This window comes from Protopterus annectens, chromosome 4.part1 (genome assembly GCF_019279795.1).
Source record: "Protopterus annectens isolate FY-2018-M chromosome 4.part1, PAN1.0, whole genome shotgun sequence".
NCBI classification, from domain to species: domain Eukaryota; kingdom Metazoa; phylum Chordata; order Ceratodontiformes; family Protopteridae; genus Protopterus; species Protopterus annectens.
In genome coordinates, this window is record NC_056734.1 from 597,569,495 (window position 1) to 597,597,404 (window position 27,910).

At 35.4% G+C, this 27,910-nt stretch overlaps 1 protein-coding gene across 3 annotated transcripts in view; it reads left to right on the forward strand.

The window, feature by feature from the left end:
- Positions 1 to 27,910, forward strand: part of LOC122800983 (E3 ubiquitin-protein ligase TRIM69-like) — a 544,031-nt gene that overhangs the window by 329,336 nt on the left and 186,785 nt on the right. For all 3 annotated transcript variants that reach the window (XM_044070404.1, XM_044070402.1, XM_044070403.1), the window contains exon 4: positions 4,037 to 4,255. In XM_044070404.1, the coding sequence (XP_043926339.1) occupies positions 4,037 to 4,255 (219 nt within the window). The remainder of the gene's footprint in view (positions 1 to 4,036; positions 4,256 to 27,910) is intronic.

Here is a 27,910-nt window from a genome sequence, read left to right on the forward strand (position 1 = left end):
AGCTTAAACTACATTTTTTTTTAATTTAACAGGAATGTCTTGGTAAAGCTTATTCAGATAATTAGGTGTTTCATTAAGTTTCAAAAATTCAGACTTTCTTCTGCTTCCAATACTTAAGCACTTATTTGTCTTGCTTTCCCCAGCTTCCCATGTGTATTCAGCTCACTGCCAATAACTTTCTTCAAAGCTAACAGAGTTTCCTCACCACAGACAAAAATGTCATCTCTAATAAAGAAATAGAATGCTATCTTCTGCTCAAAAGGGGAACATGTATATGGTTCCATTTCCACTCACTCAACACCATACTTACAAAGATTGGGACTATGGCCCCTCCTGAAGCTCCTCAGTCTCCCTTAATGTGTGGAAATTCCTTTCCTAAAACACAAAATAACTTGGTGAAAATCCATTGTACTCATGTACAAATAAAGAATATTTGCTCATTGGTTATATGCTTGTCTATCAATACAAATTCTCTTGTCATATAAGTTTCAGTATCATGAGGTACAGCAATGTGTGAACACTTAATATCAACAGTAGCCAATACAGCTGGTATTTTAGTCTGACTTCATACAGAAAGTCTATAGAAAAGGAAAGATATAAAATTATGTGCCTGGCCATAACTAAGGTGGGGAGAAGGTAGAGACTGTCTCATGTGCAAGCTGTTAGGGGGTTTGAGTGCAATTCCAATATTCATTTAAGAAGTTGTGGGTAACATTGTGGTTTCTTAAATTAATGTGTTCAGTAAAATTAATGATTTATTAAAAATAATAATGAGTTTAACTAACCTCTTTTCATTAGTAAATGTATGGAGGAACTTGCATAAACCCTTTGCTACAGTTTAGAGTTTTGTAAGCTTGTATTTTTTCCCTCAAATTCAGGGAAGACATTATTTTTCTTCCTTCTGGTTGCACGGTTGGCAGTCTTTGTATTGCTCTGCAGGCTGAAAATGTAGGTATAAATAACTGATAAGCAGTATGATGCAGTGTTGAAGTACATTTGCTTAAAGAATGTCCTCTGCACAATTCTACAGCTGGTGTTCAGTTCTCACGTCCGACAATTTATTTTTTTTGCAGACTTTGAATATTCATCTGTGTCTATTTGGTCTTTTTGTTCTACTTTCAGTGGTTGTAGTAGATACTGGGTTCATTTTCTGTAGGTATTATGATTTACTCACAAATACATGCAGGTTGTTTGGCTGTATTAAAGTGTCATATATAGATTTCATTTACCCTTGTTCTTGTCACCTGCATCTTGGCTGAAAATGGACCATGGTCCAATCATATCAAAAGCTAATTAAAACAGAATTGTACATACTTTTGCAGAGCATAATCCAGCACTATGTTACCTAGGCAGCTGCCTAGGGCCTGTGCTGGCTTGGGGACCACATGTTGGCTGGGGAAACCTAGCTGCACTGTAAAAATAACATTAAAAAATTATGGATCTGTAAATAAAGCAAGCATTAAAACCCTGTGGCTGAATATTTTTGTAAGTTCCAGAAACTTCATCATTAGGACAATGTACTAATGTCATTAAACATGCATGGGAGATTTAGCAGCTGGCAATGTCCTGCATCTAAACCCATGCACAAATACAGTAGAAGCTAGATGTACAAAGCAGGATCAGGAGATATACAGTCAGAGTACAGATTTGTTCTGGTGACTGCACAGATGGAGGTGTGTGTGTGTGTGTGTGTGTGTGTGTGTGTGTGTGTGTGTGTGTGTGTGTGTGTGTGTGTGTGTGTGTGTGTGTGTGTGTGTGTGTGTGTGCGCGCGTGTGTTTGTGTGTGTGTGTGTGTGTGTGTGTGTGTGTGTGTGTGTGTGTGTGTGTGTGTGTGTGTGTGTGTGTGTGTGAGTGTGTGTAAAATACAATGCCCCAGTTAGGGACTCTGCTGAGTAAAGTGACTCTGCTCAGAGTTAAACCCTGAACCTTAATAAATAAGGCAGGCAAGTATCTTAAACCTGTGCATCAACTGCTGAGTCTCCTTTACTTTTATTTATTTATTTGTTAAACTGAGGATTACAATCTGTCAATGTCAATCATAGAGTGTCAAAACAGTGTTATTCATTGTCAGTGGTGCAGCAGGTAGCACACTTGCTTTTGGTGCAAAAGGGTTGTGGGTTCTTTTCCCACAACAGGTAGACACTGTTCAAAAGGAACCTGAATGAGTGTATGGGGCACCATAAATTCTTGCCGGGAATAGCACCCACAACCTTCCTGGACATGCTCAGTCATAACTAAATGCAATCTCAGGTATTAACTAACATTTCTATGGCTTTACATTGGCATGAAACAACTAGGCTTGAAGTGACCCCTGGGTCGATAGTCCAGTAATCTCCTATGATCCTATGAGTATTGACAATACTGTGCAATATGGGGGGATGGGTTTTCTGTACTCCTGAGTGTGTCTTCATTTGGTTGAGATGCCCAGTAACTCTGAATTTTTTGTCATTTTGACAGCTATTCCCTTGTCTAATATTGCCAGCACACAATTTTTTAATGTAACATATGTATTTTTTTCTTCAAGGGCATTAGATATTGAATTTGTAGATGAACCACTGAAATAGAAAGCTGTTTGTCAGCAGCAACCTCTTTATCACAGTTCTCTTTAATGTGGAATTATTCAGACAACAATTACTTCTGTAGAAGTTGTTTATATTGACTGCTATTGGTGGATTGTAATGACAGACGTATGAGTGGACTTTTATGGTTGAAATGTTCTGAAATGGGTAGTTTTGCCATTGCTGCTTCATACATTTTGTTTCATTGCTTACTGGAAAATGTTCCAAAGTGCAAATGTAAAACACCCTGTATCAAGTGGTGCTGTATTATACAAGAAAGATAAATTGATACAATCAGAAAGGGGACTCAAAGAATACATGCATGTATGCATGGCCCTAAAAATGTGTGCAAGGGGCCCATGTTTTGAAAACAGCAAAAAAGTAAACTTAATCTGCCACTGGCCAGATGCATTTCTATGAATGTGGGTTTCAGTGTAGTTTCAATGAATGTGAGTTTCAAGGCTAGAGAAGTTTTCTGTTTCATTGTAAGACTGTACTGTTTTGTTTAGTAAATGGCTACCAGTGTTTGTGCTATAACATTTGAAATAAACTTTTTAAATTAAATCCAAATATCTGTAATCATTGCAGAAGTAGAGAAGAAAATAGTAAGCACACTGACAGTTTTGATCAGTGTTTTTGGTAACTGGGGAGAAATAGCCAAGTAAGGAGACTCTGAAATGGCTGGGGGGGGGCTGCTGTGGAGAAGCTGCTGGGGGGGTCTGATCTGTTACCTTATCTAGGGCCCTATTTGACCATGATCTGGCTCTGATGTTTTGTGCTGTTGGATCACAGATGCTGTTAAATTTATTATTATATTAGTTGAGTGCTCTGTAACTAAATATTACTTCATGTACACAATTCTTTAAAATGTACATTAGTAAGCAGACATTGAATTAACAAACATCAAGAGTGCTGATCTTAAAGCAGTGTTTTGAATATTAACATATTCTTATGTGTTTCTGTATTGTTGCAATAAAATGTGAGGTTTTGCATGATTAGGAAATACCACGATAGATCTTGAGTACTATAGATATCATCCTTGCTATGTCAGCTCCATGTATATTTATAAATGCTGTTGTTTAAATGTGTTGTTAGGGACTTATATTGTTTTCAAGTGTGAGTGATATCTTCACTTAGTGAGAAGGTAATAATTAAAAAATGAAGAGAAATTAAAATGAGAAGGATGCTTAAATTTGATAACTGAGAGAATATCCTCATTTCAAAGAATACAAATTCATGGAATGTCAACCCTTAACATATTGTTAACTTGAAAACTATGAAGCTATTTTGGAAGGCATCAAACAGATGCAAATGATGGCTGAAAATGGATGCTCTCTTAACATAAGTATTTGAGAATTGCTATGATGGGTCTACAGCAGAACAGCCTTAATGGGGTAAGTGGTCTTTGTCCATAGTAACCTATGTATCTGTAATCACATGTACACATGACGTCAGATGTCTTCTCTCATTTCTCATAGGATGAAGCTCATGGTCAACATTCAAGTATGTTGAGGCATTGCAGCCAGGAAGCTTCAGATAATCCCAGAATGAGCAGAGACCATCTGGGACCTAAGACTCTGAAATGTGGCACAGATACCACAAATATAACTCTCACAGGAATACTGGTGCAAAAGAAGGACTTAAGGTTAATGTTTGAAGAGGCACTGCAGGAGAATGACCTGATTAGACTCCTTGAGGTATGTACACATTTTCATTGTGTAGAAGTTCATATTTAATTGCCTGAATAAATGCAAAGACATGCAATATTATTTATTTTCCTTTTTTTATTGATAATTTGTCAAATATTACATGAAATCAAAAACGAAAATAATATATATGCAATTGTAAAACCTATAAACTTTAAAAACATTATATAACTATATACATTGGTGTCTGTTAAGAAGAAAGCTATAAATAAGTTTAAGGTGTAACCAGAAGTATGATATATAAGTTCATATATCTTTGTCCATTTTCTCAATTATTTCTAGTACTTTCATCCAAGAGTTGTATAAAGTTGTAACTCTGGTAGTTCTGTTCTTCAGAGTAGATATTTCCATTTGCCCAACTGTTCTAACTAAAATTTTAAATTCATTAAATGTAGGAGGAGTCTCACTTTTCCAGTGAATGGTGATGATTTTGCAAGCTGCTGCCATTAAAGTCCATAAGAGTTGAAAATCTTTTTTTGGCACACAATCCAGAACAGGAGAGTTGAATAAAATCATAGATTTTGATAATTGATAATTATCATTAAAAACAGTCTGAAAAAAAAATTAATATTTTTCCAATACAAAGTAAGACACTTACATTCATAAAAAATATGTTGCCAGTCTGCTCTTATTTTAGTCTGACATCTCCAACATAGATCTTCACTTGTATACATCTTAGATAATTTATGTGGTGTATAAAAACTTCTATTCAAATATCTCCATGTGAATAACTGCAAGTTTGTTGATGATGATGACTTCTTGGAAGATTTTAAGATAATCTTTTTTTTCCTTTACGTTAAGAGGGTGGTTATTTATCTGTGTATAATAATTCCAGTATGTGTTTATTTGGTATATTTTTGTTGTTTTAATTATTTTCTAAATGTTAGATAGATATCCAGAACCTTGATAAGGTTGATTATTAATTATAATAATGTAATCAGTAAATTTTGGGACAGTATGTCTAACTGTATCTTGCATTTGTCCAATTCTGTTTATAAGATATTGTCTTAGATTTTGCAAAAGTAGCCATGAGTCATTATTTATATTATATTTTCTGGTTATCTGATCTTTAGTTAATATTTTCTCTTATTCTACCAGCTGATGCCAGTAGCTTATTGAGCCTATCTTGAGCATATTCATTTTCTGAATTTGGTATGTATCAAGGATAGTGGGTGTAAAGGCTATAGGAAAGATCAGAAAGAACCATGAATTAATATTTGGGACTTTGTTTATGAATGATTTAAATGTTGTTAGTGTGATGTTCATATATTTGGATGACAGTTTGTTATTTTTATTTTTGCCTTCTAGATAATCTTTTATCATCCAAACTAAAGGAAATGGTATTATAGTTAAATGATCGGATCTGTTGTTATGACTAAGTTCAGTATAGACCTGTTCATGTAATTGTTTCCATATAGGTTTATAGTGAGCATTTAACCATAAGGTTATATTTTTAACAACAGAGGACATAATATATATCTCAATATCAGGTAAATTAATTCCTCTATCTTCCCAGTTTGGTAAATGTTTATCTAAAGCAATTCAGGGTTTGTTTGGGAACCATAAAAAATTAATATTAGTTTATTATATCTCTGAGTGATATACTTGGGAGGTGGCAGTAAAAAACTTTGTATTAGATATAATACTTTAGGAAAAATAATTGATTTAATGAGGTATAATCTGTCTCCCATTGTAAACATATATTTGTTCCAGGTAGACATCGCTTGCTCTATTTTATCTAGTGTTTTATTATAATTATATATAAGTGAGTCAGTTAAGTCTTCAAGTAGATCTATGCCTAAATATACTATTTTATTATCCTCTGCTATGTATTTGGAATACTTTTGTTTATATGTTTCTTTTAGTATTACATGACATCATTTTTTTTTGTTTTCATTGAACTGTAAACCTGAAATAGTTTGAAAATTATTTATTTCTTTAAACAAAGCTTGTAAAGATGCATTAGTGTCTGATAGGGTAAGAAGTATATCATCTGCAAATAATTGTAATTTAAGAGATAAAGTTTTGTTGATGCAGATGCCTTTAATATTACTATTTGATCTTATCTGATTTGCAAATGGTTCTATAAGTAATGCAAATGATAGTGGTGATAGGGGACAGCCTTGTTTAGTTCCTTTTTTGATTGGTATGGGACCAGATCTATATGAACCTAATTTAACATATGCTATGGAGTCTTTATACAGTGACTGAATAAGGGCAATAAAAGATGTAGGAAAATTATACTCTTTTAGGACTTGTGTAAGAAAATTCCAGTTAACCAAATCAAATGCTTTATTAATGTTTAAGGATATTATATTTAAATCCAAGTTTGCATGTTTACTATAATCTATCAATGACAAAATTCTTTTAAGATTATCATATGTATTTCTTCCTTTGATAAATCCTGTCTGGTCATCATGTATTAGCATGGGAAGAAAGTGTTTAATTCTGTCAGCATATATTGCCATGAACATTTTATAATCAATGTTTAATAAGGATAATGGTCTGTTTGACAAACATTGTTTCTCATCTTTGTCTGATTTAATTATTGGTGATATCAATGAATATTTCCATGAAGGTGGTATAATTATATTTTGATTAACTATGGAGTATACTTTTAAGAGTAAAGATATAGCTTGATTAGGTATTACTTTATACATTTCTGATATTATATTATCAGAGCCAGGTGCTTTATTTAATTTAAGCTTTTTAATCTGTGATTTTAGTTCTGTCGTAGTAATTGGTTTGTTTATAGTGTCAATTTGCTCCTGTGTTAATCTAGTAAGAATTTTGTTTTTAAGATAATTTTTTATATCTTTGTCAGGTTTTTCATGAATGCTTGAAAGGTTATCATAGTTGTATTGTAATCTAAAGGCTTCTAATATACTATTTAGATCCGTGACTTTCTTTGTATTAGGGATATATAATTCTTTTATTTGCTTAGATTTTATTAATTTTTTTTTGTTCTATTAGCTAGTTGCCTCTGATGTGCTGGATTTGTTGAATAAGAATTTTATCTTTTCTAGGTTAATCATTGTCTTGTGATGTAAAATGTCCGCATATTTGTTGTTAATTTGTAGTAATTCTTGAATTAAATATTTATTTCCTTCTTGAATTTTTAGTTTTAATGTATCAGCTTTCTTTTGTAATTCTAGCATGTCTTTATTCCATATTTTTCTTTTATTAATATCAGTCCAAACACAGATGCACGTGAGACCCTTGCACGGCCAGAAACACCAAAATCCAAAAGAAAAAAAGTCAGCAAGTGTGGATGGTATAAAATCCCAAAAGTTTATTGGAACCTAGAGGTGGAATCCCCTGGATAACACATCAAAAATATCCAAACCGGTTTCGGCTTAACAGAGCCTTCTTCAGTGGATGACAAACAGTCAAAAAATGCTCACAACCCAGTATATATGTATCTCTCTCTCTCTATATATATATATATATATATATATATATATATATATATATATATATATATATATAACTAGGTGAATGACATCAGAACCAATAAGAACAAATAATTAATTAGTGGTTACATTTGGTCATTAAGACCAGGTGGAAATAAAGCTCCAAGTTTTATTATCCATTTCTTTTCTTTAAAATTCAACATATCATGCCAGCTTTGTTTATCTTTACAAATACCTTTAATGTGATCAATGGTAACAAACTTATAAGAGGCTGTAGTGTGTTTTAAACTGTGTTTGTATAAAGCATTATTAGGGCGTTTGTTCTTGATATCACTAAGGTGTTCACAGATTCTAAGGCAAAAAGCTCTAGAAGTCTGCCCAACATAAAAAGCAGAACAGGTGCAGGTCACCAAATATATGACCCATTCCATACTGCAATTGGCCCAAAACTTGATGTCAAAAATCATAGAGGTATTTTTGCTGCTAAATTCACGAGTACGTGAAACTCGGACACAAAATGAGCAGTGATCACATGGGATGCATCCTAAAACTGGTCCCCCTGTGAGAGATATCTGGACAGGGACTGTGGAATCCGAAGGAGGTTTCTTATAATGACTAAGCATAGAACCTATAGTACGTCCCCTTCTGAACGAGAAAGAACATCTATCTCTAAGAAAAGGATGAAGTCTATCCTCGGCCATCAGAACATTCCAATGCCTATGAATAATGTTCATAAAACCCTTGGAGTTGCATCCATAGGTAGTGACCAGCCATATAGGATGTTTATCCAAATCTATCTTCCTATCTTTGTAACACAATAAATCTTGTCAATTCAAGTTAGATGCCCACCTTTTGGTCAAATTCACCTCTATGATTTTTGACATCACAAACAAACGCCCTAATAATGCTTTATACAAACACAGTTTAAAACACACTACAGCCTCTTATAAGTTTGTTACCATTGATCACATTAAAGGTATTTGTAAAGATAAACGAAGATGGCATGATATGTTGAATTTTAAAGAAAAGAAATGGATAATAAAACTTGGAGCTTTATTTCCACCTGGTCTTAATGACCAAATGTAACCACTAATTAATTATTTGTTCTTATTGGTTCTGATATCATTCACCTAGTTATATATATATAGATACATATATACTGGGTTGTGAGCATTTTTTGTCTTTTATTAATATACCAGGATAGTACTTTTCCATATATATATGCTTTTAAGGAGTCCCAGATATATATATTTCTGAAATGTTCTCTGTGGTATTTATTTCAAGGAAAGTTTTTATTTCACCTTCAAAAAATTCTTTAAAGTCTGTTAATTTTGTAACATATGAAGGTGTTCTTGTTATGGGATTATTATTTATATGCATAAGCTCCATTTCAAAAACCAAGCATTATGATCTGATAATGGACAGTTTATTATTTTGACATTACTTATTTTTGTTACTAGATCATTGGATATGTATATCCTGTCAATTCTGGAACTAGTCTTATATCTATGTGAGTAAAAAGTGTAAATTAATGAGTCTGGGTCAGCAAATTCATTTATATCTTTTATGGAGATTGTGTCTGTAAACTTCGAAGGTGTCTTTAATATAGGTAACTTTCTTCTTTTACTTTTTGAATCTGTATCTTTGTCATCTATTATACAGTTGTAGTCTCCTGCCATTATTAGACTACCTTTAGTTAAATGCAATATTTCTTCAATATGATGTTTTACTCTTCCTACGCCAAGTCCTGGTATCCAATATAGGTTAACTAAAGTGTATATTTTCCTATTTATCTCTATATTTACTGAGCAAAACATACCAGATGTGTCTTGATAAGTGTTAATTATTCTAGGAGAAATAATTGTATTATGCATTAATATGGCTACTCCTCTCTTCTTTTGTTTATATTGAGAACTTACTAATACTGTGTTGTTATTAATATTGAGATTGTTTATATCTTTATCTAATAGATGCATCTCCTGAAGAAATACTATCTGTGGATTGTGTAGATTTATGTATTTATATAAACTTCTCCTTTTGATATTATTATTTAATCCATTAACATTTATAGATAGATATTTCATGCGTTGGTTTATGATTTATTTCTATGACAGTTGATATACATAGATTTAACTCTTGGTTTGCATTATATGTATAATGTACTCTTTTTTTTCCATAAAAGATCTGCTTATCTTCTGTAGACACCAAAACAATATAAGAAAACAATGAAACTTATAATTTAAGTAATTCTAATTTATTACACCTTTTCCTATCTCTATGAGGTAATATACCTCTTTGCATGAGTAACACAAGTACCCACACAAACCTTCTAAATCTGTGACTAATGTTTAAACTAATCTCTCTTAACCTCTTGCTTAGTATGTCACTATTTACATATATTAACGAGTTAATATGATCAGCTAATAGACAATTATATGCAAATTCGTGTGAAATCAGTAATATTTATGCATCAATAACCTGCTTATACTTGTTAAATCTTACTTGCAGAGTTTCTTATAATCAGAGTTACAAAAACAATTTTCCAATTACATTTAACAAAATTTGTTTCATCTTAGTAGAACAATTCACATATCAATCCAACATGACACATTTGCTTTAATTCACATTGCAAAGACTCCAGTACCTTGTTAATTAGTTATTTTGGTTAAATTCTCATAATACCTATGTTCTTTTTAGATTATAGTTTCATTATACTCGCAATTTGTTTAGGGTAATTTCCACCTCTAGAGTCTCTATCATGTAGTATCAGTGCTATAAGAATATTATTTATTCTATAGTTGTGTGAATATTTCCAATTTTCTTCCTCACTCTTTATGAAATAATTAGATTTATTAGTCTTTAACTTTTGAGAAAGTAGTTTTCCAAGTCATATTCCAGAACTCTTTACTAAAATTATGTCGTCTTATATGACAATATATGTACATATATATAAATATGGGTTCATGTCATTTGATCGACAGTTCATTTGATCGACAGTTCATTTGGTCGACAGTTCATTTGATCGACAAGCATTTGCCCCCTTCCCCAATGTTGTGTGACCCTGGAGTTGATATATATAGTTAGGGGGGTGTGGGGGCACAGCCCCCCACATTGGGGGGTGTGGGGGGCTTTCCCCACCTAAAATACTTGTTGATCAAATGAACTGTCGATCAAATGAACTGTCGATCAAATGACATGAACCCATAAATATATATACATAAACTTATATATAATAGTCTTTACATATTTTAAGATTCAAAATACTGAAGTAAAACATAGTGGAGAGATAGGTTCCTGACTCACAGACTGGCCAGACTCCGGAAAAGAACCCCGATGACTGGACGGGAGAGAGGAAAATCATCCTGAGTATCATAATAGTCACCCTGGCAAACAGGTGTCCAGGTAAGCAAGCAATATGGAAAGAAATAGCCAGAGAACTGCAATGACTAGACTTATACAAGTCCCAGGGTCGATATTCTCATAGCAATCTATGAACCCACACAGATATTCTAGTATTAGAAATTCTTAATATTAATGTATATAACTATGTATAGAGTATTGCCTTTCTGTATATCTAACAATATTTAACTTTTTTCTAACAATAACTATGCGTAGGTTGCTATTTCTGTTAGTATATAAAGAACCTATTAGAAAATTTGTTTGGTGTCTGTTTACTAAATCTAATCATATTTTATTTTATTTAGTTTAGGTATGTTAAATGTTTAGTAATAATCAGTAACAAGTGAAAAAGGAAGCGATAGGAACACAATGAGAGCCAGCAATGTGAAAACAAAAAAACACTATTTATTCGTAAGCGCTTTCGATGAGAACTGTGCCTCACCTTCCTCAGACAAACAATAAAACAATTAACATTCTTTTTATAAACAGTTTAAAACCAAATCATTCAATTAATCTTAATTAAAAGGGCAAGTGCCTATGCATATCAAAAACACCCACTTTTTCGGGTGTTCTAAAAGTTCCACTTTAAAACCAGTTACATTAATACATAAATAAATTTATTTACAACTGTGAAAATATTACGTTTAAAATACAAAAACCCAAACTGATTGCATAAACACAAGCTAAAAAGAACCAAGTGTTGTGGTGAGCGGTCGAGCAAAATGCAATCATTTGGTCTTATAGGTACCAAATAACAAATAATTTGAATATTTTAATCTCTTTACATAACAATAAAAATGGGTCGCATCACCCCAAAATTGGTATTATATCATAGAGAATGAAAAATGTTAAAAATTAGTATTAATATTCCCAATTTTTGAATTAATAATAAATGAATAATAAATAATGAATAATCTGAAATAACCCAAATGTTAATACGATCAAAATGCTTCTTGGGTAAACTAAACACACAAAGGACTAATACATATGGCCTAACTAGTAAAAGTAAAAAATAGCTAAGTTTTTTTAAAAATGCCCATTTTAATATCATGCATGCTTAAATAAGAATGTGCAAGTGTAAATTAATAAAAGATGCAAGTACAAGTAGAAATCATCTCTTAAAAGCATGGCGTTTCAGGATGCATTTAATAGATAAGTTTTCATTGAGGCCTGGGAAGGTATATGCCCCTGTCTTAATTTGCCACATTAATTCATCTATCTCTAAAAGGATTTGCCATGGTCCCCCTCTGATGTCATTGGGTCTATGCTGTAAAACATAAGATATTTGGGTGTTGCTTGCATGTGTATTTAAGGCTACTGTCTCATGGACGGGGCGGGAAAAGTAGTGAAGGTTTTTCTTGATTTTCAAGGCATCGCTCATGGTAATATTTATTTTTGCATATATTTATCTGTATTATATGCAAGACATTCCCTATGTTATATGTGAGACATACTACATGACACCTGCTAGTAAAACAAACAGCACCAAATGCTTTACTTCTTATAAAAGATTCAATATGACATTCTAATGGTGTAGAATAATTTACTGTAATAACATGCAAGGGTTTAAACTCTTAACTAACTATAACCATCCAGCACAACTCAATCATCTTTTATATACAGATTATTTTCCTTCTTCTAGTCGAAGAGTTTTAATATGTGCTTGTTTTGAGATTTACTTCCTTGCCTAATGATATTGCATTTGCATATTATTTAAAGGGCATCATAGACAATCACAAAGTGGCTACAATGAAAATTTCAACCTTTATATATTACTTGTATGCATATTTGAGATTGCTGTCTCGTGAACTGAGCAGGAAAAGTAGTGAAGATTTTTCTTATCTTTCAAAGTATCACTCATGAAAACATTTTTCTACTGCATAGCTACAACACAGTTCAAATATCTTCAATAAACACAACATTATCCCCCCTTCCAGTAAGGAAGCTTTGTATATATATGTTAAAAACACAATAAGAGTCCATGAGGTGTACTGGGATGCTATGACATCATAATCCATGCAACCAGACATGTGTGCACACCCAAGCTGTCTTTCTATCTCAGTAAAGCAAATCATTATGACAGCATTAATGGATTAAGTACTTTAACTATGCCACTCATTTAACATAAATATATAATTTTTCAAAAAATACATTTGTCCCGCTCCCCTCCCTGCCCCAATTGGAAAACTTAGATTAGACATATTATATGAATGGTACATTCAAATATTTTATAACAAATTGCTAATATAGTTAAATATATGGTGAAATGGTTATATCTGATTAAACCAGATATCCATTTGCATATATCTTGAACATATTGCTATATATATTTTGTTTGTTGATGACTAAATCAGAGATGTAGAGAAAGAAAAACATTGTTATCAAGTTTCAAATATGTTTGGATAGACCTAAATGATAATATTAATTTACCCAGTTTATATTTATTCTAGATTTTAAGTGAGATAAAATAAATAAAAACTGTACCTGATATATTACTGTGATTAATGACTGGAAGATTTCTTGCTAGTTTTTGTGACAATGTTTAAAGTTTTGTGGTACATGTAACATATACGTTATTTGTCCTTTAGTTTTTTTTTCTTCTGTTCAACAGTCTTCCAGATGTTTACTTCTGCATTTCTTTTTGGTGTACTATTTGTCCAATCCATAGCTTCTTCCTGTGTTAAAATGTTGTTTGTAGTAAGATATTTTATTGCTGAATCCACTGTTTCAAATATTTTTATTCCCACTGGAAGGAATATACGGAGTCTTGCTGAGAACAAAAGATGGGTCTTTAGTTGTTTCTTTTTCAAGATTTTTATTATTGGCATGAATTCTTTTCTTTTGAAAACCACTTTTGTAGAGTAATCATTGTCAAATCTAATTAACACATCATTATATTTAGTGGGTGAGTTAGTCCAAGCATTTTGAGGATGAGTTCCTTGTCTTGTGTGGAGAAAAGTTTAACAATTATTGATCTTGGTTTGTTTTTGATTAAAGATGCATTTCCTGAAGTTGACAATGACCTGTGTGCACATTCCATTCCAAAAGAAAGGGCTTCCGGTAATTTTAATACATTTGGGATCCAGGTAGTAAGAAAGTTTATTATATTATCCCCTTCTGCTTTTTCCGGCAGACCATATATTTGGATATTATTTCTTCTCATTCTGTTTCCCGTCATCTATTTTCTCCAGAAGATGTGTATTTTGTTGCAGTAAAAATTCAGTTTGTTGTTCTTCTTGCAGGAGTCTGGAATCGATGTCATTTAAGGACTGTTCAATGACAGAAATTTGACCTTTCTGTTGTGTGAACATTTTCTGAAGTTGTTCAAATTGTTGAGTACATTTTTCTTTAAAAGAGTCCAATTTATTATGCATCTTATCTATTTTAGTTGTCATCTCCTGAATATTTAAAATAAGTGAATGCAAATCCGTTTTGAATGTTGGGTCCTGAGGTGGATTCCTGAGATGGCTCATTCTGAGTAGCTGATGCTGCTGTTGATTTTCTAGTAATTAATTTGATAGGAATTTTCCAATGAAAGTTGATGAAAATTGTTCGGATGATGTCTCTGGGTATTAGAAAGTGGTTAGTAGCGAAGATATCTTCTTATTATTGTTTTTTTCTCAAAATCCCTGTCAAAAATATTATTGAGGAAAGAGAGCTGTGAGAAAGTGCTGTTACCAGGTCGCCATCTTGGCCACACCCCCCCCCAATATTATTTATTGAAAGCATGCAATATTTTTTTTGTGTTTGTTATGAGATAACCAGGATTCAAAACTGGTCTACATGCCCAGAAGGCACCAAACAGTAAATACCAAGGCACAATTAAATATAGTAGAAAGACATACAGTAGTTTGTGAGTAACGTTTGTAGGTAGTTGGAATACAGTTGTGCAGTTATATGATAGTATACTATTTACCGTATTTACATATTGTGCCTATTTACAGTATTTACACATTATGGAAGTTCTATAGTCATTTCAGGGATGAAGATGCATACTATCTTGTGACTTTAAAGCAAATTCAACTGGTTTTGTTTTTAAGATATTTTCTAGTCCAGTTTTGAAAGCTGTTGAAGTCTGTTAGTTCTTTTTTTTTATTTGTCTGTTTGTTCTTAATGGCAGGGCCTAGTATTGTGATGTTTTTTTCTCCAGTAAGGGCATCTAACAGGCAAAGGTTTTTCTTTATCATTTCATCTTAATGAATAGGTTTGCTCCCTTGGCTGTAATGTTCTTTTTATTGGAGTGGCAGTATCCCAAGTTTATAATGTTAAATGAGGGTACAGATCAGAAGTGTTGCTTTCAAAGTTATAGGGAGGCAGTCAGTAGCCTTGAATACATCACAGTGGTGTTTTCTGTGGTCTGCTAAGTTTACAGATCTACATATGCTATTTTCAAGAGATTGCTGTTTATATGTATTATAGGTGAATAAAAGGCTAATAGGGGTTGGCCTTACTCAAGCTTTGATATGTGTGGATTGCTGGCTATGGTTATCCTGGCATTGTGGTGTGAGAAGGGATGAGATGCAGTAAGATAGTTTATGTTGGGATGAAACCTTTATTATAATTTTCTCAGTATGAGTAAAAGTTGAGGCAAGTGTTTTACATGAAATTCAAAGGGTTGGGAAGGACAGTTTATTTTGGAATCTTTAGAAAAGATATCCATTTGCTTATTCCATATTCCTATTTTTGTGCAATGAATATAAGAAATTGTAGGGAACAAATCTATCTTCTCTTCAGAGGTATTTAAAAATCAGAAGAAATTGGTCCCCAGATTTTGTGATATTAATCAGTTACAGGAATGTACCTTTCATATGCAGTGTTACTTAAGGCTGTATGATTTTACTCTCTACTTATTGAAGATTGCAGAATTAATGGCATATTCTAAACTGCTTAGCTGTTTATCATCCAACATGGATTTCAGCTGAAAAGTCAGTCATTCTTTTCGAGCTGAAAGTCATTCATTTCTGCTAAATTAAACTAATGATATAAACTAACTGTTTATATTTAGGTGCAAATCAGAACTTCCAGTCAGATGTCATGATTCTGTCCTTTCAAAAGACTGGTTTGCTATCTTTTGTTAAGGAAGGAATATATGCCTTATATGAAAAAATTTAAATATTGTGAGGTCTTGTTCAAGAGGAAAGGCAGAGAGGAGATGAATGACACCAGGCTGTGGTGGGGAACAGAGAGCTGAGTAACTGGACACAGCTCTCAGTTTACCAGTTAGTCTGTGGTACTATCACCACCTATGGTCATCAGCTGTGGGTAATGACTGAAAGGATGAGATGACAGATACAAGTTGAAAAAGATGGGTGTCTTTTACAGAGTAGCAGGGTTCATTCTAAGTAATAAAGGGAGAAGCTTAGCAATCTTTGAGGAGGTTAAGTGTTCAGCCATTGCTAATATGCATTGGGAGGAGTCAGTTGATGTGGAATAAGCATCTTATGAAGATGCCTTTTCTGTGTCTCCCATATAAGTCATACCAGATCTGGCCCACTGAAAGGGATTTCCTATTTATATGGTTAGTCATGAATTCATATCCAAAAACAGTATTCAAGTATAAGAAGTGAAAAGCTTCTACATTTTATTCTAGCGCTCCACACACTTTTACTCTCATGGAAAATTCATCCCACATGTATCGTCCAAGATTCTTAGATGTTTAGCACATTGCACAGTGCAAATGAATGTGGGCAGAGGCAGTATCCAGACATCTGATAATTCAAAGTTACAGATAGCACTGCTATGCAAGGGACAAAACAGCACATTGTGCAGTGCCATTCTAATGAGTTAACAATGACATAGATTTACAGATTCATAAAGTGTTACTAGGTTAATTACCCAGGGAATCCTTTCTAAATCTAGCCAAGTTTTCCGAAAATAAAAATGACATTCTGTATCCAAATAGGACATTGAGGGCTAGATATTTATAAACTGCCTATGTCCATAAGGGACATAGGTGCCAGGCTTAGTAAACATTTTCTATTTCCCTTCTACTGGTCTAGGTTGCACTTAAATTGGATAATAGACAAACTCAGCTTCACAAGAGTGGGAAGCCTGTTCGATAGAAGGGGCAGTCTCTGGGACACATATCTATATCTCCGGTATGTTCGGCTTAAGTCACAGATAAAATTCAGGTCCATAAACCTTGTATTTCTGGTACTGTTTGACTCATGAATGTGCAGGATATTCATAAGTGTGGGGTTTGCAGATGCCTTGTAAGCTAGGAATAGATCACCCCTTAGCAATCTATAGGAGACTGAGCAGAGGGAAAGGGCTTTAAGGTGCTCTGCATAAGCAGGTTTGTTATGCCTTGCATTATTTTTGTTTTCTTTTTGTAAGGAGCCTCTGAGGTCAGTCTAGTTGCTGCATATGCCTGGTCTGGTACATACTGAAGGGAACATCATACTCTGTGATTGGTCTGATAAGGGCAGAGTACAGTGGGACAATGATCTCTTTGGCCCTAGATGCTATGCCTTTACTTATAAGTTGGGCAACATAAAAGGATTTTCTCCCCACTGTGGCCACATCATGGTCCAAGCTAAGGCTACCGTATATGTGGGTACCCAGATCTCTGACCACTGGGTTGACTATTAGGGGAGTATTATCAACATGGTAAATTAGCTGTGATGGTTCACTTCCCAAAGGGTACAATTATGCATTTCTTTGCACTGAGTTTAAGACCATGGCTTTGGCACCATTTGTTAGTTATTGACCTTCTTGAAGAATGCTAGTGTCTGCAGGGGAGTTGATCATAAACCCCAGCTGAAATCATCTACAAACTTAATGAGCCATAAACTTTTTGCATTTGCTTCCATTTCAAAGAAATAGATTCGAAAAAGGAGTGGGCCTAAACCTGAGCCCTGGGGGACTCACATGTAAGTGAACCACACAGTATATGAATATTGACAAAATGGCCAACCTATTAGCAAACATATACATGGAAGCAGTACACTAAGGTGAATAAAAATTTTCTTTACTTAGAGTCATGGTGTATGCATGAAAGGAGTCATGTTTTTATTAGCATCAGCCATAGTTCAGCAGCATATGTTAATAGCAATCAACAGAGCCAGTGCTTACAATATTGTCCATCGTGGCCACCTACTGGAATTTTGTATAATGCTAAAATGATTACCTTACAGACACAAGGTACAGGGTTTGATTCTTACCTTTGAAAGAGAAAATATGTAGCCCTAAAATGGCCCACAAAGACAGCTATCCTAGTACTTACCAATGAACCAGTGGAGGAGGAGATACAGATAGTGCCTGACATGCCACCATCTGAGTGACCAACAATTTGTGGACACATTCCTATGTGAAAAGAAGAAAATAAAAAAAACTTTTCAAACTGTGGCACCCGCACTCAGAAATCTGGTGGGGGCATGATATGTCCATTCATGTAGCAACTAAATATGTGTAGCTTCAACCAACTTAGCTAGAGGAAGCTTTTATTAACCAGCTAGAAATACATTTGTGATATTCTAGAATTAACCTCATGAATCCTGAACCAGAGGCTTGTCATTCTGCTGCAATGTGTTGAGGGACATATCTATTTACAAATAATGGCAAAATAAAGAACCGCCATGTAGAAATTTAACATTGTCCATTTCCTTGATGTCCTGATTTGTAGGCACAGAGCTTGACATGCAAAGTCATGGGCATCATATAGGTCATTGCTGGCTCAACTGGCATCCTGGTAAGCAATAGACTGCACGCACATTGCCATCAAGGTCCCCACCTGGTCGTCAGCAGCTATTATACATCAGCAGGATGAGATTTTACTCCATTTAATGCCAGATGGTGTGTAATACCCAGGATATTGTTTATAATGTGCCCGTATTCCACCAGGGCTATGTTCCATGACTTTCACATTTGGCACATGTCTGACCTATACTAAAAGTCACTGCCAGGGAATGTCATACAGTGGTATCTGGTTGGTAGGAGTGCATGCACAAACACACACACACACACACACACACACACACACACACACACACACACACACACACACACTAAATAAATACACAGGTGTTTACACGCAGTTACCATGTAGGCAGTGGCAGGCTACATATAATATTGTGTTTGTTATGTGTTACAGGTAATGACGAATATGCCCTTGAGAACTGAATTATGATTCTGATTCATAGCCTCAGATCATGCACTGAATAGGCTATAACACAGCATATGACAAAATGTATAATGTATTGGGCTGGGTGTTTGGCCAAGTCAAGAACCACTTCCTTTATTAGATATAGCAGGAGAAGCATTGTAGTACTTGGTAATCTGCAGTAAGATGTTTTGCCGTATATGCAGGGCTCCACAGCATTGTACAAACAGCTAGAGTCACAGTTGACCATTTTGGCAGGACCTTCCATACCAGTAGTACCACTAGTATAAAGACAGTGTGTTGAATCAAATGAAGGGTAGGCAGCAGTGGTATCACAGCTGAGGGATAGACAAATGTTATACATTTCAGCACTGGCAAAGATGTGGCATTTGGTCCATAACTATGGGTCATGACAGAGACAACAAAGAACAAAAAGGCACATGTGCTAATGCACATAGGCTATATAGGTTAGTGTATGTTCAGTCCATGCTGTACATAAGACAGTACCATGCCTGCACATGTTAAAGGGTGGACAGGACACGGTCATCCCTTGCACAAGCTGGTGGACACAGTAGCAAGTGACTGCAACACTATGAGGTGGTGTCTTTGAAGGTGAGCACAGTAGCCAGGTATGTTAGAAAATTAGGGGGATTCTGTGATCACATCCTACTATGATGGAGTCAAGTTGCCATTATGTAATCATAGATATCATCCACTATGTTAGCCTGCATTGTCACTATTTGATGGGTTCCATGGCAGGGAAGGTGTAGAAGTACAGGGCTATTGGCATTCACCCTGATGGGGCATACAGTATGCTGATCCTGATAAGAATCACTGCCTATGAATTGGTCATACACCATGAGAAGCAAGGGAGCATACTATGTGCCCACAGATGATAGGGAAGGAGTAAAACTACATGAACATTTGCATGTAACCTGTTGATCGATCCCAGGTGATGAACCAGCCATGACTTGCATGACACACATGGTAGGCCTGGTGTCCACAAGTGACAGTGATACTGTCTCACTAGTGGTCTGTATAGTCTGACTTAAGGTAGCCTGTGTATGACTGCCATGCACCCTGACTCTCCCATGGGTATGGAAGGCAATCAAGGCATGGATTCTGGAAGCAGACCAAAAAGAGTTTACAGTGTGCCCCATGAACACCTCTATGGTGGTACCATTTGCCATAAGTGACCTTAGGACCATTATTAGCTCCATGTCCCTATACTCTGTGTCACTGAGCACTTGTTGCACATCTTCCTGGAGTCCATGTAGAACACTTACCATGTCCACAATGCTGGCAGTTGTACATAACTATGCCTGGATGACTGAGCTGCACACCTGCTTTTTAATGGCAACTGTTACAGCCATATCAGGGATAACCTGAAGTCATGGCAGCACATAAGCTACTAAACTTTATCCCAGATATGGTGTGTATGCATACCTCAGAGGTGGTGTACATTTAATATGCTGTATGTACTGGTGACATGAGTGGATGCTATGAGAAGATCTCAGGTAATACTTGCCTTTCATGCCCTGGTGAGACCCTGTGCTCAGCCTCTAACTCTAAAGAGACCTTTGTGTTAGTAGAAATGGATAACCCCACCCCTATATAGTACTATAGACAGTACCACTGTGTCAATGAACTCTACCATTTGCATGCTGCCATCATAATTAACCATAAGTGCCCTGCTTGCGTAAGCCCTATGTTGTCTTGTTGTGCTGGGTCATCTAGCAGTGGAACCTATGAAAGCAAGAATGCACACGAAAACATTGTCTGCCCAAAACATGTGCACATGCACATCTCAACCCCATTTAGCATGCATAGTACTACACATTAGAATACAACATACTTTCACATGTATATCTTGTCATGCAGGTTGTTGAAATTGTAGACCATAGATGCCAGGAAACATAGGTAAGGAGATGGGCAATCCTTTCCATCATATGTACTGAGGTGTGTTGTACTGAACTGCAATAGACATTACTAACCTAGTGCAGCCCCAGCTGGTACACATACGTTTCGTGACAGCCAGTCTCCCACATCCAAGCCACCCCCAAATTATGCAAAGCCATGCTTCCTGAATGATGAATGACACCAAAAACTCCTCAGCCTCAGTGAGGCACTTTAATGTCTTTACGTCATAATGTCCCATGCATTTTTCTTTGCATGGAGTATCATAATAGTAACCATTCAATGAACCTGTTGCAGTGGCCCATTCTGGCTGCCCACAGCATTTACATTCTGCACTATTCTTTGTTAGAGCTGGTCCGTATACAGTCTGTCTGAAGTAGTTTTACCAGGGAGAGGTATGCATGTATGCAAGGGGCAGGTCTGTAGCAGCACTTTGTTCTTCTGGGCAGTAAACTGTTTCATTCCTTGCCTTCTTCAGGTAGCCATGTAAGTATATGTACACCTCTAGGCAAATCATGCTAATCAATAGGTGTTTATGATATGCAGCGGGATGTTCATATGTTTAGCCACAGACCTCCTCTTTATGCACACTTCATGACCTGTACTCGGTACTGTGAACAACCTTCCACAATTTTTCTGTACTATACATATGGCCACAGGTGCCCCCACTTTATGTACTTTATTTACTTGCAGTTAGTGCTGTCTATGGATTTCCCCTACTTATATATTCTACCCATGTCTCACCATGTGATCCTGGAATGCCAACACACTGCTGCATGTCTTTCATAGCTTTGCAAATCACAGTGACCACAAGACATGTGGCCAGTAGGCATATGCATATGGCATATCTATGCCCTTAGTATCATAATGAAGTAATATAGCTATTCCTAGCACACAGTTCAGTGCTGAGCTTCTCAAACTGTAATCTCCAAACACACTCTTCTACACTGCTACTTATATATATATATTCTCACTTTGAGGTTGCATCTCAGGATTTGAATCAGCCATGATCAGTACGATGCCCATGACTGGGTGTAGCAGGCCACGTGCCCACAAGTGATAGTGATGCTTTCTCACCAATGGCATGCATAGTCTGACATAAGATACTCTGTGCCTGACCACTCTGCAGACTGACTCTCCCAGGACCTTTTAAAAAAGTACAAGAAAAGAATCACTCTTTTATGGGAGCTGTCATTCACAAGCATGCACTATTTCAACCTAAAAGTACAGAATTGCAATATGCAGTAAACAACAATGACATAAACAATTTCTCAAATTAATATGATTGACAAAGAAAATATGAGCAGGTAAGTCTCAAGAAAGTCAATATAAACCATTTCAAAATTAGCATAAGACAGATGTATGTCACTTATGTAAAATAAGACTAGAGTATGTGAAACAAACTCAGGGTAATACATTAGACTTCAGTTGAAATTGTATACATGATGGCAACATCATGATGGACACAGACTGGCTCAGCTAGATGGAGACTTATATATATATTCTATATATATTCTCACTTTGAGGTTGCATCTCAGGATTTGAATCAGCCATGATCAGTACGATGCCCATGACTGGGTGTAGCAGGCCACGTGCCCACAAGTGATAGTGATGCTTTCTCACCAATGGCATGCATAGTCTGACATAAGATACTCTGTGCCTGACCACTCTGCAGACTGACTCTCCCAGGACCTTTCAAAAAAGTACAAGAAAAGAATCACTCTTTTATGGGAGCTGTCATTCACAAGCATGCACTATTTCAACCTAAAAGTACAGAATTGCAATATGCAGTAAACAACAATGACATAAACAATTTCTCAAATTAATATGATTGACAAAGAAAATATGAGCAGGTAAGTCTCAAGAAAGTCAATATAAACCATTTCAAAATTAGCATAAGACAGATGTATGTCACTTATGTAAAATAAGACTAGAGTATGTGAAACAAACTCAGGGTAATACATTAGACTTCAGTTGAAATTGTATACATGATGGCAACATCATGATGGACACAGACTGGCTCAGCTAGATGGAGACTTCTTCCTGCAAGCAAGTTGTGAAGCTAGTGAACACAAATTATTGTGACACATTTACATTTATCTGCATGTAGGATATGTAGTCTGAGTGTAAAGTCTGAAAAGATGAAAAGAGCTGATAAGTTCTAATCCTGATCAGTTATCTAGAGGTGCCAGCAAGCCACAAACACAATTGTTTATAAGTATGCATTATAGATTATATTCATAAGATACAGACTGAGTTCCTCAAACTTGTGAATAGTCACAGTGGTAATTTATGAACTGAAATGCCTATTGTGAAAAATTAAATAGTGACAGGTGAGGGAGCAAAATTTCTGAGAACTATATTATAAAGCTCACATACAGAGAATACAAACATTACTTTTTTAACCATTTGATGCAAAGATGACAAACAATATGCATTTCTCTATATCAGACTTTCTATTGGGCTGTAATCAACAGTATGAAATGAAGGATTCATGAAAGGGTGCTGTTTTCCTTTATTGCTGCATGCAATTTTCATATTATGGAAAGTGTAGGCCAATTACTTATGCAATTTGCAGGTAGAAACCAATCTCCCTCATAAGGGGGGAGTGGTTAGATGGATCACTGTAATCACTACTAGGGTGGAAGAGACAGCAAGCAGTAGACACAAATCTCTGACACCTTGGGTAGGGTAGGTAAGGTACTCTCATTACTGACAAAATAGGAAAGGAGGTGAATTTGTGGTCTGATTGCTAACAAGCTGTTTGGGAGTATCCATAAGATAGTTCATAGACTATTACTAGGCTTGCAGTCCAGAAGACCATTGAGGAACCCAAGACCCCAAAAGCACTGTCAGGTCAAGTGATTTTCTCACACATGGAGGTTGGGGGAATCAAACCTGGACAACAAGAAACAGCTTGTTAACAGCTCACAAACCTAATCCCCTGTGATCCCTGGCAACACAGAGGGGGCATTAGTCATTATTAAATGTGTAAGGATAAGGAGCCTCTGGTCATCAACTGGGTGCCCACTTCCTGTGAGGTGTTGAGCAGTTATGATGGCTGCAGTGTAAAGGATGATGTCTTTTCACTTCCAGGTTAGTTGGGAGAACAGATAACTGCTCTGGTCAATGACATCCATTGGCAACAATCCCTGGTAGAATGTGGGGCAGTTTCAGAGTGGATGTCACTTGATTTCTGTGAGGATGCAATGTCCCTTTGTGCAGTACCAAACCAGTTTCACACTTCCCTCTGATGAGGGTCAGTATAAATATTTTTATGGATATTTTACTAAAACCTGTAACAAAAGAAATGGGTTTTAAAAAATGTGTCATCACATCTTCATGCGTCTCAGGTATTCTGTATATCCTTGGTTTAACAATGATGGAAGCAGATGCACAAAAGGATAGGCGAAATCTTTGTGAACTTGGATTCTTCATCCCAGTTTGTATATCTGCCATAGCTAGAATCAAAGAAAAACCACCACCCATTAAGATGACTAAAAACTAATTTCTTCCTCATCTCTATAACAAATTCTGAAATATAAATTTAAGTATGAATTTTGCAAATTATGTAACAGTCTTTAAGTTGTAAATGTCATTCAATTAACTGCAGATTCCAGTAAGTACTGGGCTTGCTTTATTTTTCCTACTACTGTAAAGTAATTATCACCTATAATTTACCTGATTTGTATTAACTGAAAGGAGTTTCTTTAGTGTGGTATAACAAACAGGGACAGATAACCAACAATCAACTTAATAGTTTAAAAGATTGGTTATGTATTGAACAAGTAGATAAGACATTTCTTATCTAACTATCTAGCTAGTTGTAGATAGCATAACATTTCAGGAGTCATATAGGCAAACACAATTTTGAGAGCAAATCTATCTAGTCCAAGAGTTAAAATTGAAGAGGCTTTGTTAAATATTGTTGAAGAGAAACACATATCCTATCTCTCTTGGTCCTCTTCTGCTAAGCAAGGATGTTTTCATTTAAAGTGTGTCTCAAAATGCTATATGTTTTTATTACAACAATCTTTAAAAATAAAAGATCTTTTCTTTACATTAGACTGTTGCTATAAAACATTGCAGAAGTCATCCTGGACTTGTTCATTTTAATTTAATTTATTTTTCCCTTTTTTTTTAATTCAGTAATCCAGTAAGTTGCTGAATTAACACTTTTCTCAGTAGGTGTTATTTTGTAAAGTATGTTCATATTTTTCTGTCTCTATTTCATTTAGACTGTACTGAGCAGTATCAGTAACTGCTACTCCCTCTGTATAATGTTAACAAGCTATATAATACACACCAGTATGTAAATTGGTATGAAAAGAACTTCTGGCATGGATGCCAGCCACATTCCTTTAACTAAAATCCATTGAATAGTTGTTTTCTACACATGGATGCAACTGATATCAATGTGTACATGTAGAACCAGCATTTGCAGCTTGTGCTACAGTATTCCAGGCATACTCCCCTTCTGGGAAGAGGGCAATACCCTGTGTGCCTCCTCAACAGCAGTAGAGGTGATGTGCCACATTCTGGACGGAGTGATGTATGAGGCTACTGATGTATGTCACCTGGAAAAGCATTTAAAACAGAAGATTCCTATATCAGATGAGATGCATGTGAGAACAAAAGGGAAGCCATGTATATTCAACTAATGCCTGTATACTCAATAACAGCAATTGCTGTTCATGGATTGATGATGTAGATGAAATGTAAATGATAATATCTGACATCATGGTCATTATAGATAAATAATGGACTGACTACTCAGGGGTGCTGGGAGTGTGGCTGAGGTACTCCCATTATCAGAATGTCTTTTGTTTCCTTATAATGCCACTTGTAGGACACTACAAAATGGTCTTTCTATTTGAATTTATTTTTTGTGCAGATTTTAATTATTGGACATTTGTGATAGCTTATTTTTGTTTTTGATTAAAAGCAGCCCCTTTCCTTATATTGCTTTTTAACTATTTCACAAAACTAAATTCTGTTGGTGGAAACTTTTAACAAATCCTGAGAAGTCACTTTTATATGTAAAAGATCTAACTTGATTATCCCGTAACCACTGCTACAAGCATAGATACAAATACTCACATCTTCATAAACCTCAGTGCACATGTTCACTGTTGTTACTTACCCACCAATGCCGTGCATTAGGTTGGTACATAATAGTACAGTTACCAAATGGTTCTTGAAATGAAATAGTCAATCTTCCTCCAAAATTCAAAAAAATCTCTTATGACGTGGTGACCTGATATGCTATGCTGGATTTGAAACCAGGGATCAGAGTCATATGAGGGAAAAGGTATACATCACCTAACATCCTTCCAGTTCTTACAGGTTCATAGGTAGTATTTAAGCCTAAGTACTAAAGGCCAAAGGGAGATTTAGCCACAACACCACACAAAAAATTGTATACCAGTTATCCCCAGATTAGAAGATCAGTATCACATATCTCAGGCATAAATTTGTGGTCTCCCATCTAATTATCTAGAGAGATTTTAAAGTAGACTGATAGTCAACTGCTTTGTTTAATGAATAAAGACTGTCCATTTCATATGCAGCAGATGCTCTGTGATAATAACCTGTATCACCAGGAGGTGTTGTTGATTCTGTAGTGGAGGTAATTATGAGTGGGAGGTTGGCATAATAGTTAAGGTGTTTACCTTACAATCACAAGGTGAAGGGTTTGATTCCCACAATGGGTAATTAGCTAGGCTTAAAATGGCCCATAAGGACAGTTAGTCTAGTACTAAAACTATGAACTATAAAGGTGGAGGAGATCAAAAAGCCCAGGCTCATGTATGAAATAGAGCACAGGGATAGAGCTTTTAGTCTGTCAGGATAACTTCAATTGCCTAAACATGTGGCCTTTTGGGGCAGGAATCATTAGACTCTTTCAAGTTGATCAATGTGTCTAAATAGGTACATCCTATAAAAGGGGCACAGTATCCCAGAAAGAGTCTAACAATGAGGAATATAATTACATTAGACTGTTTTTGACATTAGGACCTCTTCTGACCTCGAGGAAATAATTATGTAGATAAACTGAAAAAAAAAACGTACTTCCTCACCATGATTTAGATACATTTGTCAAAAGAAAGCATAGTGCCTAGGTCTTTGGTGGCTGCATTCTGTTTAGGAGTGCCAGGAATGTGGCATGAAGATAGAGAGGGGCTTTACTAAACATAAATGCAGTGCATTTTTTTGTGTTTATAGTGATCCAATGCTTGACACAACAGGTATTGATATAGTCTCGGTCATAGAATGTGGGTGTCTGAATGGGATTAAATAACTTTACCCGGTTTACAGTCATCAGTAAATATGGTTAGACATAAACACTTGACATTTGGTTCTGCCTTAGAGAAGTAAGTGCTAAACATGGGTGATAGGAGGAGCCTAACCCTCTCCTTGAGTTCCGCAGTGAGCATATTTGCTATCCAGTGGATTACAAATGGATTGATATTGAATTTGTGGAGCTTGTCTACAGTACCAGAATGAAAGATGGCATCAAAGGCTTTAGCTAGGTCTTGGTAGGCCATAGGGAAAGGAAATCACTATGTCAGATTAGAGCTGTTGTGTTCTAAACTTTTTTCCTGACAGTATTATCGGTTTGTTAATGGAAATGTTAGATGTTATATTAAGTTATAATTTTTTTGAATTTAATTAAACTTTTTTCCAACAGGTGAATGGTGTGGCCATGGATGCAGCCATGGCTCCGAGTTATGCAAATGTTTTTTATAAGTGCATGGGAAAGAGAATATACTTACAATAGTAAGTTTTTTGGCAATGTAACATTTTGCAAGTGCT